The 21,053-nt window shown below is 37.7% G+C and overlaps 2 protein-coding genes across 5 annotated transcripts in view; one reads left to right on the top strand and one right to left on the bottom strand.

Moving 5' to 3' along the window:
• The first annotated feature begins 587 nt into the window (after window positions 1-587).
• On the top strand, window positions 588-11,399 carry crabp1b (cellular retinoic acid binding protein 1b). 2 transcript variants are annotated; one of them, XM_079802780.1, is made up of 4 exons: window positions 588-850; window positions 2,444-2,622; window positions 3,948-4,061; window positions 4,244-5,348. In XM_079802780.1, the coding sequence occupies exons 1-4, from the start codon at window positions 781-783 to the stop codon at window positions 4,277-4,279; spliced, it is 399 nt and encodes a 132-aa protein (XP_079658906.1). In that variant the 5' UTR covers window positions 588-780; the 3' UTR covers window positions 4,280-5,348. The 2 variants fall into 2 exon arrangements, with proteins under 2 accessions (XP_079658906.1, XP_079658905.1); XM_079802779.1 differs by lacking the exon at window positions 4,244-5,348 and adding an exon at window positions 9,927-11,399 and having other exon boundaries at window positions 590-850.
• An 880-nt stretch (window positions 11,400-12,279) lies between these two features.
• The window catches only part of sin3ab (SIN3 transcription regulator family member Ab), a 29,676-nt gene continuing 20,902 nt past the window's right edge, over window positions 12,280-21,053 (bottom strand). For all 3 annotated transcript variants that reach the window (XM_079802501.1, XM_079802502.1, XM_079802503.1), the window contains exons 18-21: window positions 20,622-20,714; window positions 16,378-16,472; window positions 14,410-14,611; window positions 12,280-13,763 (exon numbers count right to left, since the gene is read on the bottom strand). In XM_079802501.1, coding sequence (XP_079658627.1) covers window positions 13,542-13,763; window positions 14,410-14,611; window positions 16,378-16,472; window positions 20,622-20,714 — 612 coding nt within the window. In that variant the 3' untranslated portion in view covers window positions 12,280-13,541. The remainder of the gene's footprint in view (window positions 13,764-14,409; window positions 14,612-16,377; window positions 16,473-20,621; window positions 20,715-21,053) is intronic.

Genomic DNA, 21,053 nt, shown 5'->3' with positions numbered 1-21,053 from the left:
TTCAGCCTGGGGCCCCTCTTTCTCTCCTGGGGCTCCTGTCCTTCTCCTCTTGGGATGCAGGATCCAGGATGAATGGGTCTTCATGGGAAATGTGTCGAGGACATGTTCAGAGCTGTTTTTAAGTAGTTTAAAAGAGAAGGAAATTGACAATCTAATTTATATCCTTGAGTACATACACTCACAATTTCATCAACCGGATATATTTGTAAAAAAAAAATAATAATATTCAGTGTTGCAGGCAGCACTTTTGAATGTTTTTTTTTTTGTTTTTTTAAGTGCACTGGCGGAAAATGAAACCTATTACTTACATTTATTTTCATCCAAAAGTTGCAGAACTGGCAGGATGATAAAAAGACTTTATAAGACTTTATAAGAGGGAACTGACTACTTAAAGTCTTTAGGAGCTTTATATGAGAATAAATGTGACAGCTCGGATAATATTAAAGCAATGAATTCAAGGGTTTGAGATGAATGAGAAGCGTTAGAGAATGGCTCCTGTAAGCCATTACATCCATCTGGGCGTGAGGGAGGGACCACGGACGTACGTCACAGATGCTTGCTATCAGCAGTGGTCTAGAAGGCGTAACACAGAGACAGAAAGAAAGAGAGGGTGACACTGTAGAAGAGACAGTGTGAGAAAGAGAAGAAGAAAACGGGGGAGACTGACAGCTTCTTAGATCTGAAAAATTAAAAAGGGTAGGAGATCTGTTAAGGTCTATTAGGCTTCTGATTTACAAGGCAAGTTTTTAAAGTAAAACTGATAAAAAAGAACAGGTCAAGATGCCCAATTTTGCTGGAACCTGGAAGATGAAGAGCAGTGAAAATTTTGAAGATCTCCTGAAAGCACTTGGTGAGTAATCCACTCACTTTATCCTTCACTAAGTGTGTAGTAGGTGATCACTAGACTATTTTATCCTGCTGTTTAGGCCTCGTCCAGGATCCTCTCTTCTTCTGCTGTTTCCTCTTCAATGGCATATTCATGGATTAACTAGTGTGAAGAGTAAATCACTATTATTTTCGGGCTGTTGGACTGCTTCTTCAGTCTCTTTTGTTTCTTTGGCAGCATGAGTTGCCTGGATTCTTATTCAAATTCTCAAAGCTAGAGAGACAGTGCAGAGATTTAGCAAGGGCACAAAAATGCACTCTCTCACTGGATAATTTTTTTTTCCAAATTAAATTAAATGTAATAGTTTAATACCAATAAGCATGTGCGGCCCTCTGCAAATATGGTTTGGTCAAATTGTTTGTTCAGAAATTTGGGGTACGATTTTTTTATGCTTAGGTGTCTAATGTTCACCACAGTTGCGTTGATTTGATCAACAATAGGCTACAGTTAAAACTAATATTGTGAAAAATATTACAATTCAAAAATGTAATTTATTCCTGTGATGCAAAGCGGAATTTTCAGCATCAGTCTTCAGTGTTACATAAATCATTCTAATATGATGATTTGCTGCCCGAGAAACATTAATTTTTACTATCAATGTTGAAAAGAGTTGTGCTGCTTAATATTTTTGTTGAAATTATGATACACTGTGATTTTTTTTTGTATGATTCTTTGATAAATAGAAAGTTCAAAAGAACAGCATTTATTTCAATGTTCTTTTGTAACATTGTAAATGTCTTATGTTACCTTTAATCAATTTAATGCTGAATATTAATTTATTTAAAAAAAATCTTACTGAGACTAAGCTTTGAACGGTATAGTGTGCATATCAGAATAAAGAAATGGCATATTTCCCAATTAAAAAATAACGTAATGGTGCGTGTAACTGATGGCTGCAGTTAAAACTGTTTAGCCTCTGGATTGTTTCCAAGCATAAAGAGACACATTTTGGAATGGGGGGAAGGAGAATTGAAATATTTATGAAACTGATCAGACAGTTACTCACCCTAATAGTTTACACTACAATCCTTTGCCAAAAATGTGCAATTGTTCCTAGAATTTCAACATTGTCCAAGTAGGCACTACACAAGAGCAAGAGCCATTGCATTCCTTCCAGTCAACACCCTGTCATTACAACTCCTTATTTCCAACATCTGCTGATAACAATCTACCATGTGGTCACTTGATAACTATTTATGCAGAACATACCGCGGCTGTATGAATGATTGCTTTGCCCCAGTTATGACTAGGAAAAATGAACATCAGTCACATTGAAAAACATGAAAGCTGGTCAGATATTTCTATATATTGCAGCAGATACAAATAAATGATGTGCATCTTGAGGGAATTAGAGTCAGATATGCAAGTGGATAATTACAGCACAGTCAAGAGTGATGAGTGCTCATGGAGTTATTCGATCATTTTTGTTTGTAATAATCATTTTAATTGGAGACTTGCACTCGGTCTCAATGACACAGAACTGAAAACGTTTACATAAGCAAAGTGACAAATTTGGCATAACTAATGTGCTATAATTAGATGTTTTGTGCAATGTAGGGGTGAACGCTATGCTGAGGAAGGTGGCCTGTGCAGCAGCCTCTAAACCCCACGTGGAGATCCGTCAGAACGGAGAACAGTTCTACATCAAAACCTCCACTACTGTGAGGACCACAGAAATCAACTTCCAGATAGGACAAGAGTTCAACGAAGAGACCGTAGATGGGCGGAAGTGCAAGGTAATACAGCTCAGGGGTTTTTCTTTTTTTGTGTGTGTGTGATCAATATTTATATTGCCATTTGAAAAGGAGCATAGAGCGATGACAAATCATAAGAACTATGTACAGAAAGCTGCCCAGATTACCCTAAAAAGAAAAACAAACACTGTTTCGGAATCATGATTTTTATTTTAAACAATGTCACAAAAGATTTTTTTTTTTTAAATGCTGTTCTTTTGAAATTTCTATTTATCGAATAGTCCAGGGTGTAATGGTTTCCACAAAAATATTAAGCAGCACAACTGTTTTCAACATTGATAATAAGAATAAATGTTTCTTGAGCAGCAAATCTGAAGGATCATGTGACGCTGAAGACTGGAGTAATGATGCTGAAAATTCAGCTTTGCTCACAGGAATAAATTACATTTTCAAAATATATTTAAATAGAAAATAGTTATTTGAAATATCATATATAATTTGAATGCAGCTTTGGTGAGCATTAGAGATTACTTCACTGTAAATCAATAAACAGATTCTTTCACCCATTATTTAGGTCACAGATAGTTTTGTAAATTAGATTATATGATACACAAATGCATCAAAGCAACACTGCAAGCTTATCTAGACTGGTTTCAGTCACCCTTATGTCTTCCACCTTTAATCTCCTGGATTTAAATGGATCTGAGGGGATTCTGACTCAAACGTTTGCAGCACTGCGTAAGATAATGCGTGCATAAAGAACAGATGAGCACTGATATGACAGGATGTGTTTCGTGAGGGCACTGAGTTTTCCTTCTGAGCCCGTCGACCCATCAGAGGCTGCTGAAAGGGCAGTCGTGGTTGCGAGCCGAGCTGTCATGAGCTTGAAAGCCTTTTTTTAACAAGTTAACCTTTATGACTGCTGCTCTTTTACAGGCAAATAAAAGTAACCACGGGTCTGGCACAAAATAAACATCTGTTTTTGACATACATTTACACCCAGACATTTTCTATTTAGATATGTGGCAGAGGCTATCTGGCATAATAAAATAAACATGAGATGAAACCATATTTATAAGATTTAATACAGAGAAATGTATGCAGAGGTTATATAAAAGGGTCAAATATATGGCTGTGGTGGTCGTCTCTCCTCAGCCTATTACTTATGATTCACTCCCTCAAATCAATGGCTAAGAGCCTTTAACATTCAGCGAAGATCATAATTCAAATGCAAATGGACTGAAGAATCCCTCTGAGAATAATTTGAATAAACAATTTTTTTCACAGTGTACTGTACACGTAGATACAGATGTTCATCTTTAAAAGCCTGTGTTGTGAGACTACCATTAGACTGTAATTGTCCTCAGAGCCTAGCCACATGGGAGACAGAGAACAAGATGACCTGCAGGCAAACCCTTGTGGATGGTAGCGGCCCTAAGACATTCTGGACACGAGAGCTGAGAGGGAACGAACTCATCCTGGTGAGGACCTTTTCCACCAACACTACTAAAATCACTCATTCTGTGTCTGGCATTGTCTATTCTGTGCTGAAGGTCTGCTTTGCGATTACTAAGAGAAGCTGATTGCTCATATTCATTAATTTGTTTGGAATTTTTACAAAAATGCAACATTGGGTAAACATCTGGCCTTCTCTCTTTTATAGGCCAGATGGACACCAGTAAACTGGCCTTATAACTGAGGAGGTTTTATTACTGGCTTCATTCACTGGCTTTGCTGCCCCTGAAGGACATCAAATGCCTTCCTCTTTCGCTCAAGTATCTGTTGTAAACTTTAAAGCGAGTTTCAGAAAGACTTGTGATGGTGAAACACTCCAATGGTTTTCACCATTCCTCACATGGGTCACTGAAAAATGCGCCATAAAAATGAGCATTCAATAAAGGTAACTTGTGCAGGAAACAAACCTAGCAGCTAACCTTGACACAATGCATCTTCTGCAACACTAATACAGTTTTACAAAATATAAAGTTCATGCGAATTTATAAGTAGCTTGATATGTGTGTAGGCCATACTTAAAAAATCATAAGGGCTCTAGTTATAATAACCAAGGCCCAATTTTGATCTTGCTTACTCTGCTTCATTCAGTAGCTTCTTCTGGTTCAGTACACTTTAGTATCCCAATACTTTTTTTTAAAGCATTAGAAGCACAATGGCAAATCATATTTTTGTAGTGAGAACTATTAGAGATATTCTTGATAAAGTGTTATCTTACATAAAATTGGCCTAGTATGAAAAGTCACTACTTTAAAGCACATTTACCCCTGGTTTCACAGACAAGGCTTAAGCTAGTCCCAGACTAAGTTTGAGCTGTTTTAACTGAAAGCAACTTCTTAACTTTCTTAAAATATGTAAGTGCCATTGTTTTGTCTCAAGATGCACACCAGTAATAAAAAAAATGTCCAAGGCACATTTATAAAAGCTACTTAAATGTCCTAATTGAACTAATCCTGGATTAATCTAAACCCTGTCTGTAAACTGGGCCCATATGTCTTTAATCCCTTAAAATAGTTATTTTAGTGTGTCGTGACTATATGTACGATACAACCATATCATAAATATTATATAAACTTTTGAATTTAGTTCACTACAGTAAAATAAAATGTAACCCATTTGAATTCCCAATTTTGTGTGCAACTCTGTCAGAACATGACTTTCTCATCACATCACAAAATGTTATAATCTTATAAATGGTTGTTTTTACATAATTTTAAGTACTGACTGCATCCAGATCAAACATTCAACCTTTGGTCAAATAACAAAATAATAATAATAATTAAAAAAAAAGTGTGTGTGTGTGTATATATATATAGAACATACAAATAGGTCATTCTTAGACTATATGCACCCTTTTTTCTGTTCTTTTGTCACATTTTTAAAAATACATATAATTTTGGACAAATTACACTTTCTTTGTCAAGCTAACAATAAATCCACCTTCACATTTTGTTACTACCTTTCTATTATGATTTTTTCATACTTTTCAACCTCCTTATAGGTGTCAAAATCACTGTTTTCTCCTTGTCGCACACCCAGACTTTTTAACTTCAGCAAATGAAAATACAGTTTAAAAATATGACTTATCTGGTAACTATTACTGCACCTGAATTAAGCACTAGTAAAATAATTAAAATACATTATAAAATGTAATCAATATTACTTTTTACGTTTTTATATATATATTGTATTTTACGTATTTTATATATTGTATTGGTGTCATTTCCACCACAACAGTAATGTCCCTTTAAATAGTTTGTGTGAAAGATTGTTTAGGTGGTTTCTATGGAAATATTCAGTGACATCACAAGTGGCACAAGTTGGACATGGAGGGAATTTAAATTTCAACAACAACAAATTAAGAAAAATCAAGCTAAATATTGCTTGAACAGTTAATATATTTATTCTGTAATTTCCAATCATGCTGTACCTTCAAGGGTGTTTTTAACATTTAAACAGCTAAACATTTAAGTTAAATAAGAGTATTTTGCATACATGAAATGCTAAGTATTAATACAAAGCTAATCAGTGAAGCTATCTTCCATTTTTTCACAAAAAAACTACAGAAATGTAATTTTCAAAAATGACATTCAAGACTACAAAGTACAATTGATATGGATTGCTAGAGTAGATTTGTGTAATAATTTTATATTATGATATATCACAATACTTTTTATATTTATCTACTGTTTCTCATACACGTTAATTTCATTGTCATTTCCACAACACCATCATTTCCATCACCACACACATTTTAAAAAAATACCCATGTATGTAAAAAAAATGTATCCACAATTTATGAGATCATGCTCTACTTAATATAAAATTTCAAGTTATTTTTTTTCTAATAAGCTCTTACCCAAACCAATATTACATTTCAGAGTGTGACAGGTGTACAGTTCAGCATTTGGTCCTTAGGGCAGTTAATTTATCTCATTGACAAATTTATAATTATTGAACATTGTGGACAAACTGGTAAAACTAGTTACAAAAATGATCTTAGACAATTTTTCAGTGGCATAAGTTATTTTATTTTTAAATAATAGCTGTAGATTGAGATGTGTTGTGGGAATGACATTTGTTCATTGCAGGTCGGAAAAATTTATAAAATAATAACAATTTCTCTTGTATTCTAAGTTTGTCCTCTTACAGAGCTTAAAACTAGACAAATTATTTAAACGTATGAGACTTTGTTACGTGACTTTTGAACAAGTTTTTTTATTCAACTTCACATGGCTAAAAAGATTAAATATGGCTCCTAGATGAAGAATATATATATATATATATATATATATATATATATATATATATATATATATATATATATATATATATATATATAATAACAAACCAAAATTTGGTTCCAAATTAGCAATAGCTTCTACTGAAGCAACAGCTAAATTTGCTGTCCTTCTACTTTTTTGTACATGGTTTTATATTGTATATTACTTATGTACAGTGGGGAGAACAAGTTTTTTTATACACTGCCAATTTTGCAGGTTTTCCTACTTACAAAGCATGTAGAAGTCTGTAATTTTTATCATGGATATACTTCAACTGTGAGAGACGAAATCTAAAACAAAAATCCAGAAAAACACATTGTATGATTTTAAATAATTAATTAGCATTTTATTGCATGACATAAGTATTTGATCACCTACCAACCAGTAAGATTTCCGGCTCTCACAGACCTGTTAGTTTTTCTTTAAGAGGCTCTCCTGTTCTCCACTCATTACCTGTATTAACTGCACCTGTCCACACACTCAATCAAACAGACTCCAACCTTTCCACAATGGCCAAGACCAGAGAGCTGTGTAAGGACATCAGGGGTAAAATTGTAGACCTGCACAAGGCTGGGATGGGCTACAGGACAATATGCTAGCAGCTTGGTGAGAAGGCAACAACTGTTGGCGCAAATATTAGAAAGTGGAAGAAGTTCAAGATGACGGTCAATCTCCCTCGTTCTGGGGCACCATGCAAGATCTCACCTCGTGGGGCATCAATGATCATGAGGAAGGTGAGGAATCAGCCCAGAACTACACGGCAGGACCTATTCAATGACCTGAAGAGAGCCGGGACCACAGTCTCAAAGAAAACCATTAGTAAAACACTACGCCGTCATGGATTAAAATCCTGCAGCGTACGCAAGGTCCCCCTGCTCAAGCCAGCGCATGTCCAGGCCCGTCTGAAGTTTGCCAATGACCATCTGGATGATCCAGAAGAGGAATGGGAGAAGGTCATGTGGTCTGATGAGACAAAAATAGAGCTTTTTGGTCTAAACTCCACTCGCCGTGTTTGGAGGAAGAAGAAGGAGGAGTACAACCCCAAGAACACCATCCCAACCGTGAAGCATGGAGGTGGAAACATCATTCTTTGGGCATTTGAGGGGAGGATGGATGGGGCCATGTATCGCGAGATCTTGGCCAACAACCTCCTTCCCTCAGAAAGAGCATTGAAGATGGGTTGTGGCTGGGTCTTCCAGCATGACAGCGACCCGAAACACACAGCCAGGGCAACTAAGGAGTGGCTCCTTAAGAAGCATCTCAAGGTCCTGGAGTGACCTAGCCAGTCTCCAGACCTGAACCCAATAGAAAATCTTTGAAGGGAGCTGAAAGTCCGTATCCTTCAGCGACAGAAACCTGAAGGATCTGGAGAAGGTCTGTATGGAGGAGTGGGCCAAAATCCCTGCTGCAGTGTGTGTGCAAACCTGTTTAAGAACTACAGGAAATGTATGATCTCTGTAACTGCAAACAAAGGTTTCTGTACCAAATATTAAGTTATGCTTTTCTGATGTATCAAATTCTTATGTCATGCAATAAAATGCAAATTAATTACTTAAAAATCATACAATGTGATTTTCTGGATTTTTGTTTTAGATTCCGTCTCTCACAGTTGAAGAGTACCTATGATAAAAAATGACAGACTTCTACATGCTTTGTAAGTGGGCAAACCTGCAAAATCGGCAGTGTATCAAATACTTGTTCTCCCCACTGTATGTTGTGGTCTATTTTACGCTGAAATGTATTTCACAATTGTTGAAAAAGTTATTTACAAGGCCATTTCAAGCCCTATGTACTCTAATCATGGAAAGTTATTGCTTAATAAATGACCTCAACAGGGAAATACGCCGGACCATTAACACAGCACAACTTGCATCCAGTCGTATTTTTGGTCTACTTTAATGCGCTCATGGACCTTGACACAGTTGGTGGCGTTACATGATGCAAGACAAGACATGTTGAAGTCACATCTGTGTCTTATTAGGCAGAGCAGAAAATGTGATGCATCGCAGCGAAATGGTGATGCAGCTGGCTCACATCACAACTCCTTAAGGCTTTTGAATGTATGATAGTGATGCATGTCTTTCCATTCATGACCAGCTGTTTTGTCATGAGCTGAATAATCATGCCAAAGTAATTGACCAACTGCAGCTCATTTTAAAAATGCCTTATTGCATAAGCCTATAATGGCACTTGCACTTTTGTTGATTGAAATTAATGTTATTCGTATGAACCATTTGTCTAATTCATTGCAGCTTCTCCTCATTATGAATGGCTTACTTAAACTTTACTTCATCTAATCAGTTTTTTTACCATAATGATTAATGCGTGTGTTTTTGTGTGTGTGTGTGTGTGTGTGTGTGTGTGTGTGTGTGTGTGTGTGTGTGTGTGTGTGTGTGTGTGTGTGTGTGTGTGTGTGTGTGTGTGTGTGTGTGTGTGTGTGTGTGTGTGTGTGTGTGTGTGTGTGTGTGTGTGTGTGTGTGTGTGTGTGTGTAAAAATGGACACATTACCATAAAGCTGACATCATGGAGCAAAGTTACCGGCAGTGACCCAGAAAATACTTTGCAAATGGGTCTAATTGATCATGTTACATGTAGGAATGCTGGCGGTGTGTAGGAGCCTGACACTCCTCTCTCTAATGTCTCCCACGACACCGCCACACACAGCAGATGGCCTGTCCTAATACCATTTTTTAAAAGAGGCGCGTGAGGTGGTCCTGCTCTTCCTGCTCTGGAGCGCAGATGGTGTATGGTGTTGTCAGCTGCTCTAGTTCAAACTCCAGTAAATATATATGAAAGAACAGCATGGAGATGTCAGAGGCACTTCCTCTTAATTCAATCAATACATCGGTCAAAGCATTTCAGTGATGCACAATTTCAACAAGCTACATACAAAGCTTAAGAGTTAAACACCTTCTGTACCTTCATTTTAAGGGTGTCTCGCATAATCGATCTATGACTGCAAATGGATCATAGTAAACAAACTGAACTGTGAATAACGCTGAAAGAATGTCTGAGTTCATGGCATTCTCTCTGTTTGTCTTCATTGCTCAGACCTTTGGGGCCGACGATGTGGTGTGCACAAGGATTTATGTACGGGAATGAGCACCGAGGTGAACTGGATGGAGGGATATTCCGGCACTTGCAGCTTTTGAAGGAATAACATTATGTTCATGGTTAACTTGCACTAGTATGTTAGTTGATACTTTCTTATGTTCTGACTTGGATACCATTTTTGTGCATTAATCATTAGATTAATTTTTATAATGTTTCTTATTAATTATGGCCTATATGTACAGTGTCAGTCAGGCCTGGCTCGAGCTCTAAGATTTAAGGTGGGCTACATGACCCTTGGGGTCGGCCGGACAGTTGGGGAATTGAGTGATCCTGGTGTTAGTTATTATATTCATGGTTATATCTGCCAAACATTATTAGCACAGTTACAATAGCAGCCACGTCTCATGATCTTAATTGACCATGCATGAAATAATAAAGACGTGTATTTGTTAATGATATGATTGTATTTTTTTTTTAACCTATTTAACCAATTCTACAGAAAGATAATTGATAGCAGTATTAGCTGGAAATGTAGTTTCTGAAAGAAGTCTTTTATGCTCACCGTGGCTGCATGTCATGTAACTGTTTTATTGTAATATATTTTAAAATGTAATTTATTCCTCTGATATGTAGCCATTACTCCTGTCTTCAATGTCACACACACGCACACGCATTCTCGGTTTGGCTATGCCCGTCACAAAAACATACAGTTTTACTTTTAAAAAACAAAACAAAAACATAATTAACTATGTTTGTTAATCAATTTTCCTCGTGGGGACTGCTGGCTGGTCCCCGTAATATAGGTACCCACACACACACACACACACGCACGCACACACACGCAGTGTTGGGGAAAGTTACTTTGAAAAGTAATGCATTACAATATTACGTTACTTCCTTAAAAAGTAACTAATTGAGTTACTTAGTTACTTTTTAAGAAAAGTAATGCGTTAGATTACTTTTGTGTTACTTTTTCTCACCTGGGCTTGTTTTTAGTTTTTTTTGAAGACCTCTTCATGCCAAAATTTAAAATGATCATTACAGACAAGTGTGTTGGAACTGAAATCTGCAGGACGGTAGCCCTCCAGGAGCAGGGTTGGACACCCCTACCTTACACTACCCCTACCCATCACACAAAACTTTGCATGCATTTTTACATGTTCAAAACACTTCATTTTAGTGTGATTTATAAGCTGTTTTCAAAATGTACTGGTGTTACTATCCTTGTGGGGACATTTGGTCCCCATAACTTAGGGAATACCAGGTACACACAGACACACATTATAACTATGAAGAAGTTTTTCCTAAAAATAGGAAAGCTCATTAATATAATTAGCGACATTTGCAAATGCAGACGACAATTATGTGGCTAGCGGTTTGTAAACGGTTTCAAAGAGGTCAAAAGAAAGTGTTGGCATCCAACTCTCCATCTCCATCTGTCATTAAAAGCCTGTTTTCATTTTATGCTCCGAGTTATGGACTTGTAGAGCCTTTTATTACCCATTTCTCCAGGGATTGCTGAACTATAATACAGGGGCAAATGCCTCATTATTCAATTAAGATATCGAACCAGCACTTTTTTTTTTGTCACTGTAGACTTTTATTACTCTCTTTGGTGTTAAAATCTTCCCTTTTTTTTCTTTGAGTCCTGATAAAAAAAAAAAATGGGTAACACTTTACAATAAGGTTCATTAGTTAACATTAGTAAACTACATTAGTTAACATGAACTAATAATGAACTGCACTTATGAACCATTTATTTATCTTTGTTAATGTTAATGTCACTAATGCATTATTCAAATCTTGCTAACATTAGTTAATGCACTGTGAACTAACATTAACAAACCATGAACAGCTGGATTTTTATGAACTAACGTTAACAAAGATGAACTAATGCTGAACAGAGTTCATGGTTAGCTCATGTTAACTAATGCATTAACTAATGTTAACCAATACAACCTTATTGTAAAGTGTAACCAAAATTTGTTTAAATTTTATTCAAAACATTCTAACTCAGCGAAGTATTAAAAAAATAAAAATTTTAAAGAGTTAATTGCATTTAAAACTCCAGCACAGCAAATTAATAACTGCATGATTCAGTGTTATGATGAGAGTTTGAGTAATGTTTTAAGTTAACTCCAGTTACATTTCAGTTGTAGAACATTATTACTGTGCCCCAGGAGAGGGTCCCAATGCTCCCTCTGCTGCCAGTGTGGAAAAACAACACGGTGCGTTTCAGTGCACATTAATTATGCATCCTCATATTCAGAGCATATAAGCGTAATTCAGTGTGAAAACAAGCATGCATTATTGATCGTCACAGTTCCAGGCAGCAAGACACACGGCAGGGTAATCTACTACAATTCTGTTTTATTTCAATCTTTAAAACAATAATGAATAATATAAAAGGGCTGTACATGAGAACATAGAAACATGCCGTCATTGCCTTCTTTAAATATGTTTTACATATTTGTCAGCATAAACCAAAGCCAAGTTACATTTCTAGACTTCTCAATATAAGAGGGCAAAATGGGACCAAACAGGATTGTTTCTAAGTTCTACTCAGAACACAGGCAGTGATATCACAAATTTGAATACAAGTTCAGATAAGGGCCAAATATAGCGTCATGAAAAAAAATGATCCTATACAACATCTCATCTTGAAGCTGTCGAAGCGAACATTTCCATGACTACATAAAGAGAGGAGACAGAGTGAACAGACAAAACACTTTAAACAAGTACTCCCTTTGGTAAGAATAGTCATAAAGTGTTTTCTTAAACATCCCAGCATTAGCTTCCTCCACTACGCTGATAAGGAAGCCTAAAAGCTGAACTACGTAACAGTGAAGGTTGTCTGAATATAAACAGTCAGGCATATATATATACATTGTATTTACATTACAAGAGCTTTTGTGACTGTACTTATTCTGGTGTTCCTGATTGACACGTTGTGGCTGGTATCTTGGATGTCTATTAATTAACAGTAATACCTTCATTAATGGTGCTGTAATTAACCAGTGAAAAGAGACCTTAATTACATTTCATGTATATTGCGAACAATAGACTAGGGAAATTCACATCATCAGTCCTGGTTTAGCTGCATAGCCCCAAGCACAGAGGCTTTTTTTTTTTTTTTCAAACGGAGTCAAGATTTTCTTGAACATGTATGTGGTTAAAGTGAACCACAAAAGACAAAAGACTGCTAACAAACTACTATTCACCTTGAGGAGGTGAAAAATAAAAAATAAACCATGTACAAATGGGCATGGATTTGACCTGGATTTATAAACCATCCTTTTCACAAAAAAGCCTCTCAAAAAGACAAAAGTGATTCTTATTTCCGTGACAATCAAATGAATGTCCGACTAGAGCTGCAGCATATTTGCAAGAAGTGTTTTCTTGCCCTCATGATTAAAGGACAATAACCAAATGGGTATAAAGTCCGGGGGGGCTCCAATCTAAAAATTTAAAAAGGTAAAAATAAAAAAAGAAAGTGAGCAATCTTCAAAGAACTCAATTGCGGTCCGATTTTAATTTCAGTGCTACTTCAGTCATAATAAAAACAACATAAAATGGAGGTAAAAGCCCCCTCTTGTCTCGAAAACTTGAGCTTTACAATGTAGTGCCGTAGGTGACTTTATATTTGTTGATGTTCTGGAAGTGGAGGATCTTGGGCTCACAGACCGTTCTGCAGGGCAACAGCCCCTCCCGGCCCTCTCCCATCAGCCACTTGTTCGTGGCGGCTGCCATGTCGCTGGTCACGTGATCTTTCCGCCACCTGTCCAGCCACGCCTGAAAGCGCTGATGCAGACGAGTGCTTACTCGCTGGTGAGACTGGAAACAAATCGAGAGAAACAGAAATCAAACAATTGTGAAACATCTTGATCTCAAAACAAATTCCTCTATCACAGTGTTTCTTAATCGTAATTATATTTCTAATAAATACAAGATGTGAATTGAAATCATATTTTCCCCTTCAATAAGAACATACAGAATTGGAATCCAAAACATTCTGGACCCACACAATTAATTGTGTTTAATTCATTTTAAGGGATAGTCAATTTTCTACGCCCTTCATGTTGTTCCAAACCTGCAAGACTTTCTTAGAATATATAATACAGATTTTAAAAAAGATATTTTGAGGATTGTTGGTTTCAGTTCAGACTTTCATTGTTCTTTTTGCCCATACAATTAAAGTCAATGGAAACCGAAACTGTATGATTATAATTCTCATGTTTTAATGTCTAGACGAAAGAAGGTCATACAGGTTTGGAATGAGATGAGGTGGTGTAAATAATGAATAATAAGGAAAAAAATCCCTTAAAACGCCCGGATTCTATTCATACAAATAATATTTTAAACCAAAAATAATTACAGAGGAAAATTCTCGTTCGATATATGGGCCGTCGAATATGGTGTTGGACAATGGGGAGACCTCGAGTTAAAAAGTTTGAAAACCACTGCTCTATCATCTATATACCTGATGCGCTCTCAGCTGTGCAGTGCGTCGGTACATGTAGTCCTCCGACTTGAAGACGTACACCATCTTGTAGGAGTTGAGCTTAAACATACACTCCATCTTTGAGTCCTCGCCGCCCTCCGAGGATTTCTTGGCTGTTTCTTTGGCCTCTCTCATCTGTACCTCTTGACCTCTCTGGCACTTCCGGATTCGTCTTAGATTCCTTAAAAAGAAAAAGGCACATCGTTTCATTTTCAAGAAACCCAAGTCTCTCTTAAATTTAGTACAAATGCTATCAAACATGTTAAGGAGAGGAAGATCCTAATCAAAAAGAGAAATTATGCGCTAATGCAACTGTCTACAGTGCACCTTGGTCTTAATAGATATGACAAAATATCAACAGATACGATAATTTCCATTGAAAACTCATATCCATGGCAAATTCATATTGATCAAGTGCCAAATCAAGGTTTTGGGTGGATAAAAAAAAAAAAAAAAAAAAAAAGTATGGACAGATAATTTCCCTGCTTCAATTAAAGACTAAAATTAGAAGTGTACTTACCAAAGGTTACAGATGTGAATGGGCATAGAAACCATGACTCTTATTTTGAATTCAGGACTTCACTTAAAGAAACTAGCCAATCGTCACAAAAAAAGAAACCAGGTAGGGAATTAGGTTAAGTAGCCAGGATATGGGTTGACATTGTGCATTATGCATTGCATGACCATGCACTAGAAGTGTTTGTTGCATTACTTTTCTCAGCAAAAATAGCAACCTCACACTGCACATAAACAGAAAAGAAATGAAATCAATCCAAAAAAATAAAGAAATAATTTGATTGTCTGTTTGTGGATGGAGACATCAAGAGCATCTCTCCAGCACTGCACATAAAACATGCATTCAAATAAATAAATGAAAGAACAAGCAAATCAATCATCCTCCCATGCTAGAGCTCAAACGTCTGTTGGAAAGAAATACACGCACATTTGAGGATAAAATCCAGACCAGAATTTTATTGACAAGCCCCTCTCTGAAATACAGCCGTGTTTGTGTCAGACCATGGTGAGTTTAATTTCGAGTCACAGCACTACTTTGTAAACTGACAACCCCAATCGAACTCAAGAGAGAATCAGCGATGGGAGGACACATCATCTCGGAGATCTCGACATACAAGGTCTACTCACTCAAATCTTAGACTATAAAAACATTTATACACAAGAATGAAATCAAGTTACATACAGAAATATATCTGTGAATAGAATTACACAAACAGACCACAGCACACTTTATATGAGAAAGCAAAGAAGTTTTCTGAAACCCAAGAGTGGGCCATTTTAAAAAGATTGTGAAAATCTATTCAAAAGGAAAAAAGTACAGATCGGAACAGAGCACTCAGGCTCCTATCTAAATGCACAGTCTTCAGTCTCTTCCAAAGAAAATGATTCAACCGAACCCCGTTAAGAGTAGGCATTTAAAAACATCTTCCATATTCTCAGATGAAAAACATATTAAAATAAAATGAATTGTTCCACCTCATTAAACGTGTTATAAAGGCTCCACCGCTATTATGCCCTAAAATAAAAAAGGGTGCACATAATTTTAGATAACACCTCTGCACACATTCCCTACAAACACACCATACTTACAAATTCATAAATAAGCATAAAATAACCAATATGACTGTACTGTGGCCACATCTGAGCAGAGATAAACAACCTAACAATGGGTTCTCATTAAATAAATTCTCAGTAAAGTGCGAATGCAAGCAGGCAGAGAGCTCATGTGTGTTTGGGTGGAAATAAAACAAAACAAAAAATGCCAGGCGATTACAAACAGGCAGCACTTGTACAGTGGGACTCCCAGATATTTTCCCATGACTACCGTAAGCATTCCTGGGATGTTCCTGTCTTGAGTTGATGCTTGATGGGAAGGGGGCAAGTGTAAAGGACTCATGGCTCTAAAGATGGGTGTACTTGGCTGAGCCTCACCTGGGGAGAAACACAGGCTTCTGGGAGAGGTGCTCTCGCAGCTCTGGAGAGGCCGAGCTGGTGTTCAGATATCGCTCCACGTAGTCGGGCCAGCGCTGAAACACACATACAGACATACAAGGTTACTCTTACAGGATAACAGTCACTGCTCGCTGTTAATAGCATTACTTGTCTGGAATTATTGTAAATAGCAGAATACATAATATCCTCTGCATGACAATTTTGTGTGTTGTTTTACATGACTCATTTCTATGAATAAACCTCATGCATTTTGCAAAGACTTCATGTATTTCACCTCTTTTTTGGAGCACAAACCCAAAACTGACATAAGCGATGTAGAAATTAAATAACATTTAAATAGTACTCTGGATTAAAATCAAATCAAAAGAAAATAAATAAATTGTACAGGCTGTCACCTGTGCAAGTCCATCCGTGAAATTTCCTCACTACTAAATATTCCACGGTCAACTGTTAGTGGTATTATAACAAAGTGGAAGCAATTGGGAACAACAGCAACTCAGCCATGAAGTGGTAGGCCACGTAAAAAAAAAAAAAAAAAAAAAACCACAGTGTGGCCAGCGCATGCTGAGGCGCACAGAAGTCGCCAACAGTCAATTGCTACAGACCTCCAAACTTCATGTGGCCTTCAGATTAGCTCAAGAACAGTGCGTAGAGAGCTTCATGGAATGGGTTTCCATGGCTGCATTGTGCCAAGTGTAAAGTTTGGTGGAGGGGGGATTATGGTGTGGGATTGTTTTTCAGGGGTTGGGCTTGGCCCCTTAGAACTCTTAATGCTTCAGCATACCAAGACATTTTGCACAACTTTGTGGGAACAGCTTGGGGATGGCCCCTTCCTGTTCCAACATGTCTGCGCACCAGTGCAAAAAGCAAGGTCCATAAAGACATGGATGAGCGAGTTTGGTGTGGAGGAACTTCACTGGCCTGCACAGAGTCCTGACCTCAACCCGATAGAACACCTTCGGGATGAATTAGAGCCGAGACTGAGAGCCAGGCCTTCTCGTCCAACATCAGTGCCTGACCTCACAAATGCGCTTCTAGAAAAATTGTAAAAAATTCCCATAAACACACTCCTAAACCTTGTGGAAAGCCTTCCCAGAAAAGTTGAAGCTGTTATAGCTGCAAAGGGCGGGCCAACTCCATATTAAACCTTACGGATTAAGAATGGGATGTCATTAAAGTTCATGTGCATGTAAAGACAGGCTGTTGGCAATATATTTAATAAATAAATAAATAAATATACACACATACACAATAATAATAAAGGGACAGATTAGCTGTTTATAACACTTTATTAACTAAACATTTTTAATACGTGGTTACAATATAAATTACATTAACTAAAAATTTGTGTAACAAATCCACCAATTTAAATAATTGTACAATATAATCTTACAATTGAATGTACAAATACATGTAATGTACAAATAAATCAAACAGTATACCGTGATTTTTTTGGCTGAGAGCACATACACACATCTGGTTCGCCATCTTTGTGGGGACTCTTCACAGACATAATGGTTTTTATACTGTACAAACTGTATATTCTATCCCCTTACACTGACCCTACCAATCACATAAAAAGAAAAATCTGCATTTGTACATTTTCCAAAAAAAACAATTCTGTATGATTTATAAGCTTGTTTCCTCATGGGGACCTCAATTTAGGGGGGAACACCCATGAGTGTGCATTCAGGCTGAAGTCCCCACTGGGATAGAAAAACATGAACACACAAACACGCACACACTTCCGGTGGTTCAGGCTGCACCTCCAGTCTTCCAGAGGTGCAGAATATAGAAAAATATATAGAATATAGAAAAAGTCCTGGAAGAACTGTGGTGGCCGATGCAGAAGTAGATGTACTTTGACAACCTATTTCTGCAAGAGCCACAATGAGTGTCCCCTAGAACAGTGGTTTTCAAACCGGTCCTGAAGCACCCCAGCCCTGCACATGTCTCCCTTATCAGACACACCCAATTTAGTTCTTGCAGCCTCTACTACTCGAGCTGATGAGTTGAATCAGGAGTGATAAATGAGGGAGACACACAAAATGTGCAGGGCTGGGGTGCCTCCAGGACAGGTTTGAAAACCACTGCCCTAGAATACTGTGTGGGTCAGCATCATGTTGGCAATCTGCTGAAGGCCAAAACAGTCCAACACCACTGCCTGATTTCATGTAGAACTTCACAGCATCCAATTCATTAGGGTCCACAGTCTGTCACTGTCCCTACCATCTCCGTAGGCTTTATGGAAGGATCAGTAGTTCCCACATATCCCTCCATTCATCAAACAGCACCTTGTTGTTTCTGATCCATGGAATATTGCCGCAGGGAGAGTTCCTTGGCAACATGTTCAGCTGTTCGGGACAAACTTATCCTGCATCCCGAACACTGTCACAAGCCCGAATGAATTTATGAAGGAAGTCCCTGAAGAGGGAGAGGCTGGTGTAAGAGTTGTCAAGAAAAAGCTTGTAGTCAGTGTCCAACAGTTTTTCATCCCCAAGGGCTGTAACGAAGTAATAACTCAAAAGGTCTGTGCTGAAATAGATATCTCCTCTCAAATCCCAACCACAAATAAGAATCTGCCAGGACAAATGTTTTTAGTCACCTTTGTGGGTTCATTTGTGCAAGTGCTGGATGAAGTACAGCTCTGGACCATTCATTCATCGATCGCAATAACCTGTAAAACATGAAGAGGTCTTGCAGGGATCTGTACATTCCTCATGGTGTCCAACTCCATATGATATGGAGACCATCAAAGATGGAGAGAAATTGTGTGTAGGCCATGATTTGTGCCAGAAATAGTCTGTTATGAGAACTGGCCCATTTAAATAACAGCAAAGTCTTGCCATGGCATGGTATTTGGACCATTTAGAAAACCATACAAGGCTCTGCCCCAGTTGTTCTTACAGGTCAGAAACCAATATCTGGTTCATATCCATTGTCTTCTGAAGTGCATCAGGAAAGAGCAAGAAGGAAATGGCACCATTTTTTACTGGTTTCCCCTCAACACCTTTTGCAGCAGCAGCAGGTGGCAGAGATGTAGCAGATGTTGGACACATCGATGCAGCAGAAATGATGAGATCTGTTCCTCCGAAAGATGGATCTCAGCCTTCAGGAGACGAGTCAGCTGAAGGCCTATTGCACAGCACAGAATGTAAAGAAACAGCACAAGTACCAAGTTTACTGACAACTACACTGATAGCAAGTTATCATGACTGGTCTGTGCATTGCAGATGGGTTTAACGACTGGCAAATTATGTGGTGTGTTCACACTTGTAGTTCGGCTCACTTGGTTTGTTTGGTCTGGACCAAAAATAAATAAATGTAGTCCTGGTCTGATACCCAACCTATGTTCAAAACCTGATTGGTCGGCTTTTATGACATATTTTTCGCAATGGAAGTTTCCAAACATCCAAATCAATGCTGTGTGCTGGGCTAAATGCATTCGTTGTATGTGCGTAGCCTACATAGGATGGTATTTTGAACAGATGAGAACTCGTGAAGAGGTTATAAAATATGTAAAGGAGTCAAAACAGCTGCAAGAATCCCTCCCTCACACACACACACACACAAACGAAGATCTGCTGTGCGGAGACGCCGTTCTGATGCCTGTACCGAACTGTGATGGGCAACATCACGACTATGAGGAGACACTTGAGCATTCTGTCCTTTTTAGGGTCGCATCTGGTGTAATTTCAGGTTTGTTTACATGTCTTTGGTGCGATTCGACTGAAATATGAATGCAACATGGACCAGAGTTCGTTTTGGAAGTGGACCGAGACCCATCTTCTTAGTGGTTGTTTGGTCCAGAGAAATCGTTTTTAACTAAACCAAACATGCCAAGTGTGAACACACCCTAAAGAAGTTTTCAGATCTCGTGCTGTAAAAACTTGAAATGGCATATTTTGTTTGTCAAAACTATTGGCGTCACACCACTAATAGTCTTAGCCTAAAGAACCTTTCAGCACCGGATGTGTTCTTGCATTTTGCTGTGCTTTTTTTCCTTCTTCTTTAATTGTTAGTTTAAAAACATGCATTAGGGACAACTTTTGCTGTGAAGCAACTTTTCACCACTGTGAATGTTAGATGGGTTCTTGGCCTGAATAAGCCGGCCAAACTTTATGTCAATAGTCAAAAGATTTTGCCACAAGACTTTGCCAGCAGTGCAGTTTGGCTTAACAGGTTAACACTGAAGTATCTTTAGCCAAGTCTCAGGCATGTACCTCAGTATCCACAGGTCCATCCGAGTTCTCCTCATCTGTGTCCAACAGCTCCACAGCCAGCTGCACAGTCCCCTTAGACTTCTGGAACAGTAACTGTAATATATATATAAAAAGTCACATAGCTGACATGAAATACTATTTGTAGACTGCATTTTGCTAACTATAATAATTTATGAGATCATAGAGGCTGCATGTATAATTGAGAGACAATATGGAATCTTTGCACTGTTACAAACTCATTTGTACAAACTATTGAAAGAGTCAAGGCCAGTCATACAATCTAAGATGCAGTTTCTCTTATACATTCTTGGCCTGTCGCGATTGGTCGATACAATCGACTGCGTCGACGCTGTTAATTAGTCGACATCAATATTTTTAGTCGACTGGGTAAGTTGGGTACAATATTAAATTGTATTAGTACCGGTACATTAA

Source organism: Gobio gobio (assembly GCF_949357685.1).
Source record: "Gobio gobio genome assembly, chromosome: 2".
Classification (NCBI taxonomy): Eukaryota; Metazoa; Chordata; class Actinopteri; order Cypriniformes; family Gobionidae; genus Gobio; species Gobio gobio.
The sequence above is the reverse complement of the archived record's forward strand: the minus strand, read 5'-3'. Positions and strand labels throughout refer to the sequence as shown.

Coding starts and splice junctions, on each gene's coding strand:
- crabp1b (XM_079802779.1), top strand. CDS start 781: ATGCCCAATTTTGCTGGAACCTGGAAGATGAAGAGCAGTGAAAATTTT. Junction 2,623..3,947: donor TAGATGGGCGGAAGTGCAAG/GTAATACAGCTC, acceptor AATTGTCCTCAG/AGCCTAGCCACATGGGAGAC. Junction 4,062..9,926: donor GAGGGAACGAACTCATCCTG/GTGAGGACCTTT, acceptor TTCATTGCTCAG/ACCTTTGGGGCCGACGATGT.